Below are 12,874 nucleotides of genomic sequence, written 5' to 3' on the forward strand. Positions count from 1 at the left end.
AAATATTCACGGCCCAATTCAAAATTTCAAAATTATTTTTTACTTGGAAAGTACTGAACAGAGACCTCAAGTGGAAAAAAAAAAACAACCAAAAACACCAAAAAAACCCCTACCACATTCCCCAGCTATTTGTTACAAAGACACACTTGCAATCCACCTTTGTTACTTGATAACTTAGTCTTTTTAAAATTATCATATATCAGGGGCTTTCGAACATGTACCCAATCAGGAGATTCATTCTTTGCCTCTAATGAAGGCCACTGGAGTGACTTTAGTCAAGAGGTGATAGCACAATACCATGCTACTGCTGATGCAACAAGCTGGGCAGAATCACAAGCAATAAATTCTCACGGAAAGAGAAGGAAGGTTTAAGTGAAAAGGGAGCCATGTAAGGATCTGAAAAGCTGCCATGCACATTTGTGGTTTAGACTGTGTTTTACTAAATAAAACTCCAACAGTTTCTGATACTACCATTCCTCCCTGTCCAATGCTTGCTCCTGCCTCTCCGTGTCACCTTCTCAGCTACCATGACACTATGCATGAATGGTATACAAGATGAGGAACTGGCTTAATCTCAGAAAAAAATTACTATTTTTTCACCATTCTATCTGTAAGATACCCTTAAAGTAGTATTCAAAGGCTTCTCTTCAACAGGAATACAAAGGGTTGGTAAACACATGAAACACTGACTCAGTCCTAGGCCTGCTACTCTGTGCATCATAAAAATACTTTGTATCAGAAGAAGCCATTCTTATGAAAACAATGTAAATAGTCAAGCAACAGTATCTCCCTGTCTTTAAAAACACATATTTACACATGAGAGAAACTATATAAATTGAGGGTGTGAAGGAGAGAGAAGTAGTCACATCTTGGAGGTCTGTATGTACAAGACAAGTTGCAGTGACACACTGCACTTCACTGTAAGCAATATCTGAAATATATTCAGAATAGTTTTGTGAACAAGTAGAAATTACAGTGAGAGTTGAGGGGAGGAATACAATAGACATATCTTAATTAAAAGATGCAACTTATCCCTTTTGAAAAAATATACCAGTAAGATTTCAGCCTCCAAATAAAACTTCCCAATGTGCAGTCTGTAAGCAAAGAATGGTATCTTTAAAACATTGAAATTCTGGAAAATGTTTACAACATTTAAGAATCATGAAGGCATTTGGCAGCACACCTTCTGTGTTAGAAAGACATTGCGTTGGAATAAACCCAGAAGCAAATCTAAAGAATATTGTTCCTGACAAAATAAAGATGATAGTCTGAACAAGAGCTGAAAGGAATAGATAATTTAATTTCTGTATCATCGTCATAAGACTGGCATAAAGGTCTTCAGTACTAGAAACCTATTTATTCCTAAATCACTGACAAGTGAATGTCAGCCAAGTCCATCCACACTAGCAGCATAGCTCTACACCTTCCTTACACAAACAGGTCTCTGAAAGCCAACTGGCAGAATACCTTTCCAAGTCCACACTGCTAGAAGGATTGTAGCCATAATGATCTAAAGAACTGGGCAAGGCTCAGAGGAAAGAAGCATCACCTAACAGAGGAACTGCTATGGTAGGTGTGCGTGTAAGGGAAGAAGACAGGCAGGCACTCTTGCTCCCAAAAGATCACCTGGTCTAACAGAGTGACACTGGCACCCCTTACAAACTTTTCCCCATGGCCAGAGCTCCATTAGAGACATTCAGAAGCATTTGTATATCTTGATTAAATCTTGAGAGCTATGAATTATATTTCACAAATTTGCATACAGTGTTCTGAACCTTAAGGGCAAATCCCTCTTGTACAAGAGGTTTTATAATATACAAACACAGGATCTCCTTAGACTGTGTATGACTGACAGGTTTGCTTTATTTCTTCTTTGGTTAGTTTATTATAAAGTCCTGGGTTTGGCATTGCTGCCTCTGACCATCCTTGAATCCTAGAGGCAAACAGGTCTCTTGGCAGGTAGAGAAAAGGGTCTCAGATCCATGGCTTCTTTTTACATTAGGCATTTGCTATCTCACTCATCAGTAAAAAAGTCAGAAACACAAAATATTTTTGAGCTCAAGAAACCTGTTAACATTAGATATTTGCAGATAAGCAAGCACTAATCTTTTATTTGATTAAAGCCAGCAAAAAAATCCTGCAAGGCGCTACTTATGGAATTTGATCACACAGACCATGGTGTTGTTCACGGGATATATATCAAGCATTCTGCCCTTTAAACACCAGACACTAACATGGTTTTCCATTAACCTATTTTTGTTTATTATTCTACATTCAACTGCTCCTCAAACAAATTTCACTGCTGTTGAACTATAGAGTGATTTCTCCAGAGCCTGTTTTTGGTCCTGCAAGCTGTCAAACAGCTCTGGTCAAAGAATAAGAAAAGACAGCATTATATTCAGGAAGCTCCTTCAAGCTCCTTTGAAAGAGAACAAAACTAGAGTAACATGACACAGGTACAAGATAATCATAATGGCAAAACTTGCTACGGCTCAGGTAGAAATAAGCCACCACTTTTTCATTTTTCTCTCCTTTGCCAGACTTCTGTGGAAGATATACCTGCAGTGAGTTCCTTCTTACCTATGCATATCCACCCATATTCTTCCAGAACAGAGTCCCTCTTGTACAACAAGTACCTATGACCCTGTTTTGAAAAGCAGGTCACGCTCCTCGGAAGGAAGTACAGTTAAATGTCTTCCCACCCAAAGAGAAAACTGGGTGGGAAAACAGCCTTTAAAGCAAAAATGGCAAGAACAGTATATAGCAAATATTCTGTTTGCTTAAGGAAAAGGTGCACAGTAAGTTGTGAACTGACAACACAGGTGACTATTCTACAGGCTCTTCCATCTATACACACATTCAGCAACAGCACTGAAGGCTCAAAGTAGAATAAACTACTCAACACTACAATTATTCTAAGGAAACACTGACAGTTTTCAGAAGGGAAAAAAAAATTCAGAAATTCAGTCCCTGGTGGAGGTCTTAGGACGACTTTTTCATTAATAGGTCACAGTTCCTTGTATCTGCATACAAGAAAACTGTAAAAATAATTTTAAAAACCCAATACTTGCAGAACATTCTTCTGGTTATTTCTGGAATCACGCTTTGCTTTACAAAGATTGCTGCAAGCTCCAAATCAAGTATTCTCTTTTCTCTGGAACCTTTAAGTATCAAAAAAATACTGGGGAGTGTGGGAAGAGAGCCATTGGTTTCCTCTGAGGAACAGCAATCCTTCTCATTAGAATTTGAAATACCCTTTCTGAATGTTTTATTATCTTTCTAACAGCCCAAACTTACTGGGAAGCAAGAAGAAGAAAATAAGAACAGCTTTCAGACACCAGCACATTTCCAAACCAACAGATTTTCTCATCTCTGCCCGTTATTTTCTGCGTAGGAAAACAACCGAAGTTATCATGGCCTCTAATAAAAAGATCCACAGATGAAAGCATCTCTAAGAAGCCAGCTACTGCTGTGCAACTTTCCATTAACCACAGCAGTTTATCAAATTCTCAAACATGCCATAACAAAGTCTCCAAAACTGGAGACACAGAGCTCCAGCAAGACAAGGAGCTCTGACATGACTTCATAAAAATACAATACCACTGTTTCCAAAGACCAGTTCAGATCTGGGAGCAAAAAGTGCTTGTGCAATGCTGATCTTAGGCTAATCAAACCACTACCATGCTTTTACTGGGCTCACAGAATTACAGAGAAATCATCTGATCCCACTATATATAACTCAGATTCAATGTAAGGCTCAAGAGCAACCCTTACAAGTCACGGAAAACTCCATATTGTGGAATATTTATTAGGAAAAGCACCACATTAGTGCACAGAATAATGTCACATCTCCCCACATCACCCTAGAGCTTTCTCTGATACCCACATTGTCCAAATGTTTCTATTATTTAAGGTACCACATACATATCCACCCCTTTGTCAAATATTTGTACTCACCACCAACTCCTTGTTAGCTAATTTGCCCTTTCTGAAAATATCCCCTAAAGTGGTTCCAGAGATGCTCTTCACACTCTTCACTCAATGCAATCTCTAAACCTGATGGTGACTCAGGAAGCATTACACAGACCCTGCACAGGGGAGCTGTGGCATCTCCCCATTTCCCACAGTGAGGAAGGCACAGATTCACCAGGGCTGACTCACACCTTGTTAAGGGAGGGACGGGAAAGAGCCCAGGACCAGCGGATGGCCAAGAGGCCCCTGCCAGCTACTCCCTGGTTGAATCCGGGTTGCCATCTTTAGCCACAGTTAGGGGGTTGGAAAAATTAATGAGAAAACAACAGGGAACAGACAATGTACAAACCATAAATACACGCACAAGAACTCCATAAGCCCAAGCATTTGTGCCCCTTCTTGCCAGCTTCTGAACTCTCTGGTAGCTTGGGAGTAATTCCTGTTCCAACATGCTGAGCTGGAAGCTACTGCTGCCAGTTACCTCCACGTAAGAAAGGTGTTTCCGGCAGTCTTGCTGAGAAGCCCCTGAGGCCAGGTTAACAATTTGACTATTCCCAAAAATATTCAGGCTCTCAGAACAAGGCCAAAATAATTTTTTCTTTTAATCATTTTCTTGTCACCCCAAGGAAAAGAGCTGACAAAAGCTTTCTGCAACTAGAAAAGAGACCAAACTGCAATGCTGTAACTATGCCCAGCCTGTCACAATTGCAATAGCTTCAAGCTTTGTGAGAGATTTAATGAAGGTAATTAGTAAAGGGGAGGGGAAGATATTAATGCTATTTTCCCCCTCTTTGACATTTACAACACTCAATTTATTTCTGCATTGAAGTACCTCCTTCCCCAGTGCTCTCCAATTCATGAATGCCTACCACTTGAAGTTTGGGTCTACTCACACATAAATGTTCAAAACATGAAAAATTCAATGCAGCTCTAGAAAAGACAAATGGGAGTGACAGCTGCTCCAAAGCAAAAAGGAATGCTTGACATAATGCACTGTTCACCCCAGAACCTGGTTTCTGAGTATTTTAGGACTTAATCTGGTTTCTCTCCCAAGAAATCCTAGGCAATTTTCTATGTATTTGGAGGGGAGAAGGGAAGGCAGGTAAAAATGTAAGGACTTATTCACAAGACATGTGCTAAAAGAGGTCTTAATTTCCATCTTTATCCATGAGGGAACCTAAGATTAAGGGCAAGTCCTGTAAGTATCATTTATTTCACTAATGATACTTCACTGTTTAGAGGCCTCCAGGAAGCAATCAAAGTCTTTTTTAATGACATTCAGTTACTGGCTGGCAAAATCACAGGCAAGACCAGAAGTACCATAAGACCCTGTGAATTAATTAAGGCAACACTACATTAATTTAAGTTCAGAAGCCCTAGAAACCAATTTTTCCACCCAAAAAAATGTCTCCAAGAACTGAAATTACAATACCTCTCACTTTCCAATGCAGAGAAGCTGAAACCTGTTTTTAATCTCATCAGTTCCTTCCCACACACCAACATCAAGTAAACTCGACAGCAGTATGTACTTGCTATAGCTAAATATACCAGCAATATTCGAGAACCTAATCTGCAACCCTGCGAACACACATTCGGAAAAGATGGCAGTTTGCTGGGCTTTTATGTAACGCAAATTTAAATAGAAGCAGCACCTGCCATTTTCTTCAATTAGCATTTCACTCGGCTGTAGGCAACTTAATTTCTCCAAGCCGACCACTGTGCTTCCAAAGCAATAAATCGGAATAAATCGGACACAATTTATACGTACCAAGCATTCACTCGGGCAGAACAGCAGTGGTTTTAGGCGCCCCGGGGCCAGGCAAGCGCCTTGCCCGGCACTCGGCGTCTGCAGTGACAGAGGGACGGGGCGCGCCCTGCCCGCCCAGCGCCAGCCGAGGAGCGGCGCGGCCCTTCCACGCGGTACCGGCGCACCCCGGCCCCGGAGCCGAGCCGAGCCGAGCCGCCCCGTGCCCAGCGAGCGCGGCTCCGCCGGGGCGCGGCCGCCACCGCGCCGCATCGGGCGCCGCGGCGAGGCCACCGAGGCAGCCCCGGGAGGACGGCGGCGGCTTCCCCGCAGCCCCCCGGGCCCGCAACCAGGGGAGGGGCGGCCGCCACCATCTTGTAAGCCGCGTCCCCGGGCACAAAGGGAGGGCGAGAAACCCCCCGCCCCCAGGACCGAGCCGGGCGCCCCCAGCCCCGACTCACCTCCAGGCGCAGGGAGGCACCGCAGCCCCGCAGGAACTCGCGGATGTTGCTCAGGCACTCGCCCTCCGTCCGCGGCTCCGGGTACACCTGCAAGAGAAGAGGCGGGCGGCTCAGCGCGGGGATGAGATAGGACCGCACCGCACCGGAGCGGCGTCCCCCACCCCGCCGCTCCCCTCACCTCCCGCTCCCTCCGCAGGCAGCGGCGCCGATCGCTCCCACTGGAGGGTTTGAACCGGGAAGTAAACACGGAGCACAGGAAATGGCGTGCGAGGGCGGGGGGCGGCGGGCAGGAGCGCGGGCAGCGGTGCCCCGGCTAGGCGCGGTCGCGGGCGGCTCTGCCCCGGCGGGGCGGGCACAGGGAGGCAGGCAGGGAGGCAGGCAGGCAGGCAGGGAGGGAGGCGCGGCCCCGCTCGGCCCTCCCCAGCCCCGCCCCGGCTGCGGGCGGGAGCGCCCGAGGGAGCGGCCCCGGGACTCGCCGCGCAGTGCTTCTGAGATTGTCTAAACGCTGACACACAGACCCCAATGCCGTGACGGGTTCGACTGCAGGGCGAAGCGGCCCGGGGACAGCCCGTCCTCGGGACGAGCGGTGACCGCGCACAGGGTACAACGCGCACGCTGCGGGTGGCCGGTACCGCCAGCGGGGCTGCCGGTGCCCTCCTGACTCCGGTCCACCCTTAGGTATAGGTTTTCTTACAAGGAGATATATCAGAAATGCTTGAAGACCTCCGCGGAAAATACCAGCACCCGGAGTTAATCATCTACCAATTCCAGGGTCTGATGTTAATGACCTTTATCTGTAGTTTGTTAAACAGCCCCTTCCTACCCCAGAAGAAAAACAACTTCACAAAGAGGAAAACTTTGACTGAATCTAAGACAGTTTTTGGCAACGCAGCCATCTGTTCTCTGCAGCTGCACTCACGGTGCCTTGAGCTCAACCTCTGTCTACCCTGAAAGCGGAGTGTAGCCCTTCCATGGAAAAGCAGCCAGCCCCAAGGGCTTCAGGGACATGGCTTAACTTACCACAGCTTAACTCGAATTCTCTGTGCACATAAGCATCGTTTCACAATAAATTCATTTACTTCTATGAAGTAGTTTAGCAAGCAAATCATTGCCCAAACTGGACACCCCGTTCTGTCAGAAGGGGAAAGCCTAGCACAGAAGTGCACTGGCAAGTCGCTGGAAACCGAGGTGTTGCAACACAGCGTCATGGCCTTTGATCATGCATTCCACTCAGAGGTGCTTTTGTTAAATGCACGTGTATGTCAAGGTTACATAAACTCACAGCATAATGCACCTGCATAGCCCTGGGAACTTCACATAAGGTTGACTCCAAACATTCCATCAAGCTGAAACCAAGGTAGTGCCTTCCTGTATGATTATAAGATATGAAAGATCCCTCTGCCCCACGATATCACAAAAATTAACAAATGCGGCAGCATGACAGGGTGAACCTGGCACAAAGAAACTTAAAACACAAGTCACTAGCATTTTCTAAACACAGATTTCAGATGAGTTTTAAATGAAAGCCACTAGTCCATAATACAAGGAATTTGGTAACGATATGAGTTGAAGAATTTTCCTTTCCTCAAGGAAAGCATACATACACACACCCCCTCCAAACTCCTCAAATTGTTTGGTGCTATGATAAACCACTGTGAGTTAAGAATAACCCTTTTACTACACTAAAATGTAAAGGCAATGCTAAAGAAGCCCTATGGAAGTACAACAGCCCAAAAGATTGAAGGACACAAGAGATGAGAGAGCCCTCTTGAAAACACTACGGCCTTCATGTCTCTTGCTTGCTATATTTTTTGATTCCTCTATTAATTTATTCCTTAATTCTAGTAAGAAATCTAAAACTATCATGCCAACATCCCTTGTTAGGATGCTGGGAATTTTTCCATTGTTGATGCTTCTAGTATGCTCTCTCCTATATGTTCTTTATATTCATACAATAATGATATAGTTGCAATTTATAACTGTTTTATCTTAAACTATTTGCATAATAACTGGGGTTTATCTCCTTTTATATGTGTTACTTCCTTGTCTCTTCTTGCAGCCACCATTTTCTTTTTCTTCTACTTTTTTCATCAAGGCCTCTTTTCATTCTGAGAAACCTTAACATTACTTCTGCTGTTCAAACACGAATAACCTTTCCCAAGAAATCACAGTAAATCCAGGTTTCTCTTAAAAGAAACAAATGTTTCATAATGTAATCCACATTAACAAAAAATGTCTCAAAGTCTCCAGTGCATTAAACTCAGTAATTCTAAGAAACCCAGACACGTGTACTACCACCTCATAAGAGGCTGCACATAACTCATAAAAGACTGAACAATAACTGGAAAGAGGAAAAAAATGGGTTTGGGGGGGGAAGGGGGAAGGCTAAGGAGAGACATGATTAGAGCAAGGCAAAAACTTTCAATTGAAGATTAAAGAAACAACAAGCAGAGAAAACCCAAACCTTGAAAATTGCTTCCTGTCAGGTCTGCAAGCTTAAAATACATGCCAAATACACCACTGAGACCTTAGCCCTATCAGCACTCGAATGCATATTTCCAGTTAAAAATCATCTTCCGCAAAACAATAAAATAAGTTACAGTAAATCTTTAGAAATGCCATTTCTTCCCTCAAAACAAGAGAAAAGACTTCGGAGTGATAAAAGAAGCAGGGTACATTTTCTCAGCTCTGTGGCTGCAGCAGCATTTTTATACAACAGAAGCATATGGGTAAAGAATTTAAAAATATCTTACCATTTGCATCGTGCTAGAAATGTAAAGCATTAATGGTCCTGCAAAATGAAGCAAACCCATTATTTACCTGGAAAATCTTAATGGGATTCTGGCAACCTTCTCCTACAGACAGCTGAGAAACACAGTAAGGGACCTGAAGAACAAACTCAGCCCTGCGACAGAATGTTGAAGTGCAGTTATGTGGGCCAAGCCCACGTTAAAATCACACATATGGCACATTATATCCTTTACAGTTACAGGAAGCTCAGGAGCATGACCTCTCTCACACAGACCACATTTATAGTCTCACAGGCTATTCAAAATGTAACAGAACGTCATGCAAGCATACCACAGGCAGGTAAGTGCTAGTCCACCTGAAAGACAGCAAATACATTCAGATACAAAGGATAAACAAATTAAAAGTAGGGTCATATTCCAAAATTACTTAGCTTAATAAGAAGTAGGTTGCATGTACATAAAGCCAGTGAAATAAAGATGTTACGTATTTTCCTCTCCAGTATTTGCTTCGTCCTTTTCCTATCATAGACCAACACCATTAGTTCATCAATGGGGGTTGTCTTCCTCTTATATGTATACACAGCCCTTAGTACAAAGAGGCCTCAGTGTCCAACTGGAACCTCTGTGTGCTCTAGTAATACAAATAAAAAAGGTAATTAGAAAAGATAAGGATTCCAGAGGGGCATGATAGATCCTTAATTACAGACCGGGGTGCCATGGTGGAGTCCAAAGAGACAAGTAGAAGGTAATATGCAGAGCAGCCACTATTTAAACCACTTCTTTGTGGTTCAGGGACAGGTTCTGATTAAGGCTTAATCTCTCAGGGAGCAGTTCTGGAAATGACAGCTAGTTCAATGAGGACACTTACGCGATGCACTGCAGCTCTCAAGGAGCAGAGTACATTTCCCACCATCCACAAAAGGTAGGGAACAATTTGTGATACAAATACATGGTACCTAGCTAAATGTTACATCCCTTTTGATCAGTTTAAATATATGGTTTTAAACAACAGTAAGAAGTGAATAAAAAAGGGCAATGCAGAGACAGGCTGCATCAGGAAAAGGTATGATGGGGTGGTCTCAGAAAAAAAGAAAAATGCTACCACTAGTTCATTTGGACAGGGAAATTATATGAAGAAAAATAAGCAAGGAATGTATACAATAATTAATTTTAAAAACCAACCAGACCAAAAAAAACACAAAAAAAAAACCCAAAAACAAAAACAAAAAAAAAAACAACCAACAGTTCTTTGGTTGCAATCTCAAGGAAACACAAGACATTAATAAAAAGTAGGAGACATCTTCACCTATATGTATGGTAAATTAGCTGTTTACTTGCATTCATCTGCTGAACAAGTTGACAAACTGGGTCACAGAGCGAGAAGTGTACAAGGTCTTTATACAGAAACTGGAATCTACTAGATGGAGAATAGGAAGAGACTAACAACACAGTTCCTACACGTAAGTTAAATCAATCATTTATCTAGCACAACATATAATAAGTACAACATGGTTTACTATGTAGGAAGACTATCTCAGTTACTAGAAAGCGGAAACTAATAGAGAATGTAATACTAGCTGCAAACTAGTAGCCAAGTGCAGCAGACACTTAAAAACGTCCTGTTCACGAGTACGGCTGCTCAAGTCTGAAGTTGAAACATGCAGCCCTCAAGTAGGGGGAAATCCCATTCGTCCTGCCTGGAGCCTTTTACATCAGACTCCCCTTGCAGCACAAAACAGTATTCTCTCCATGTTTCAGAACACCTTGTACACATAGAGCATTACTGCAATCTATTCAGTAAAAATACCGTAATTGCACAATGTAGCAATGCTATCAAAAAGGTTCTATTGATCATATTCAGTCCCACAGCAGCTGTGTTTTGCTTCCAAACCCTTTGACTGGTCAAGGGCAACTGATCTTTCAATGGAGCAAACACCTCCTGCACAAGCACTACAGGCTGGGATTTGTTGCCAGGGTTTGTGTTCAGGGATAAAAATGAGATTAAAAACATCATGAGGAGGAAGCCTGGCCATTCTCACAGCAGCCTGGGTGGTGAAGCTGCAGGTGATTAACTGCCCAACAACTCCTGCAGGTTCCTTCCCTCCCCATCATTCCCAGCTGTTGCCTCCTGCCTGCACCTGCACCCATGCCCAGGAGGGCCCATCCCTTTCAGCATTCGGATTTCCTGCTCTGTCCCAGACCATTGGCCCTCACAAATTGCACCCAGCAGGGGTGGAAAAGAAGGGGTGGCTACATAGCTACACAGGAGGACATCCTCTGCTTCTCGAGGAAGCATCCACTGCTAGGGACCAATGGCAGGTGCAGCACTTCCTCCAGTCAGTGAGCAGCTGGGCTGAGAGGACTGCAGATGCAGCCCATGCTCCTCCCAGGACAGCAGGAGACACAGCTGCACTTCAAAGGATCACATCTTCCACTCCCTAAGTAAGGAGCACTCTGCAGTTGAGCCAAATCGCTCAAAGGACTGCACATCCTACTGATAGCACATTAGCAGGATGCTGTAACTAAACTAAAAACACAGATCAGGATTCTCAACAATGTGCAGGTTTTTTTAAAATCAGGTGTCTTGATAGAGCACCAGACCTTACCATAATACAGTTTCTGCAGTACTGTAGCTCTTTAGCACTGACTTTTCCCACCCTATAAAACCTGTTACCCACATAATCTGCACAACAGTCAGCATGGGCTAGACACCTGTATTTTGGCTTGAGGGAGCCCATGCTCTGAAAGCACCACAGCAGGCAGTCAGATAGGTAGTCACATAGTAAGAGCTTGATCAGTAAAAGACTGAAGCTCCTACAGGTCATGCACTAAGGTGCCAAAATTTTACATTTCCAGGACTCACCTAGGCTCTGCATACAATACAAAGAGGAAGGAAGGTTCCTTACAACATGCCCTAAAATTCTTATATGCTGAGAAGGATACCTGGCCATGAAGTTAATCAAGACACAGCGGAAGGTAAAAGCAGGTATCTGCTTAGTGTCCCAAACTCCAGTTATCTCCTGGACTTACAAGAGTCCTTTGAGTGTCCTTTGGAAGAACTCTCTGAAAAGTGATAAATGCCCATTTTTTATTAACAATAGAGCATAAAGGTTCCCAAACCTCTTGCTCTTGGATACCACTATTGGTGACAGCCACAGTAGCAGCTCTTAGATCCCACTGCCTCACTCCAAAGCCATCAGCATGACTAACCCCACATATGACACTCCTCTGCTTTACACCCGACATCCCCACACCAGTCCCTGTATTCCGTCTTTCCATCTCTCCCACCTCAGACCACACACCACCACCTTCCAAACCAGCGACTCCAATCCCACATTTAGCCACACAATCTTGACCCACCACCTTTTCTTTACTGTCCAATTGGCCACACCAACTCACCAGCCACCGCTCTGTGCTCCCTCAACCTCCACCTTGCTACACTATCTGAAACCAGAAGCACTTTTGGTTGGCTGAAGACTCCTCCAGCTCTTCTGATTTCTTTCCCTGCACACGTTCAGAAATGCTCCTCTGCCTGACTAGCCATTATTAACAGTGACCTACATTCAAACACACTAATGTTCTGTTTTTGCTGCTTCAGTTCTTTAGTGGAATAGCCCTCAAAACCTAAGTTCAGCTAAGTTTGCAAAGGAAATGTACAGTTTAGTTAAAATACCAGCCGGGTCTTGTGGCAGCCTTTATAAACTGGACCTTATGAAACAATTAGAGCCACTTCTGAAACAATTAGAGCCACTTCTTTCCATTAAACTGCCCTCCAAAAATGACACTGTAAAACTGATTCAGCTGGTTTGAGTTCATCTTTTCAGATATGTACCTGAATTAAACAATATTCAGGAAAACAGTACATTCTTTGCAGTAGAAGTACGGTACTTTTTCCACTTCCCTTGGACCCTGATTAAATTCCCATCAAAGTACATAGAGCCAAGTTG

General features: G+C 43.7%; 1 protein-coding gene across 3 annotated transcripts in view; it reads right to left on the reverse strand.

The window, feature by feature from the left end:
- ARHGEF7 (Rho guanine nucleotide exchange factor 7) overlaps positions 1-12,874 on the reverse strand; it is a 117,755-nt gene that overhangs the window by 96,297 nt on the left and 8,584 nt on the right. For 2 of the 3 annotated variants that reach the window (XM_032100545.1, XM_032100546.1), the window contains exon 2: positions 6,178-6,264. In XM_032100545.1, coding sequence (XP_031956436.1) covers positions 6,178-6,264 — 87 coding nt within the window. Of the gene's footprint in view, positions 1-6,177; positions 6,265-6,355; positions 6,476-12,874 lie in introns of those variants that run through there. The other variant, XM_032100548.1, reaches the window with a different exon arrangement.

Source organism: Corvus moneduloides, chromosome 2 (genome assembly GCF_009650955.1).
Source record: "Corvus moneduloides isolate bCorMon1 chromosome 2, bCorMon1.pri, whole genome shotgun sequence".
Lineage (NCBI taxonomy): Eukaryota > Metazoa > Chordata > Aves > Passeriformes > Corvidae > Corvus > Corvus moneduloides.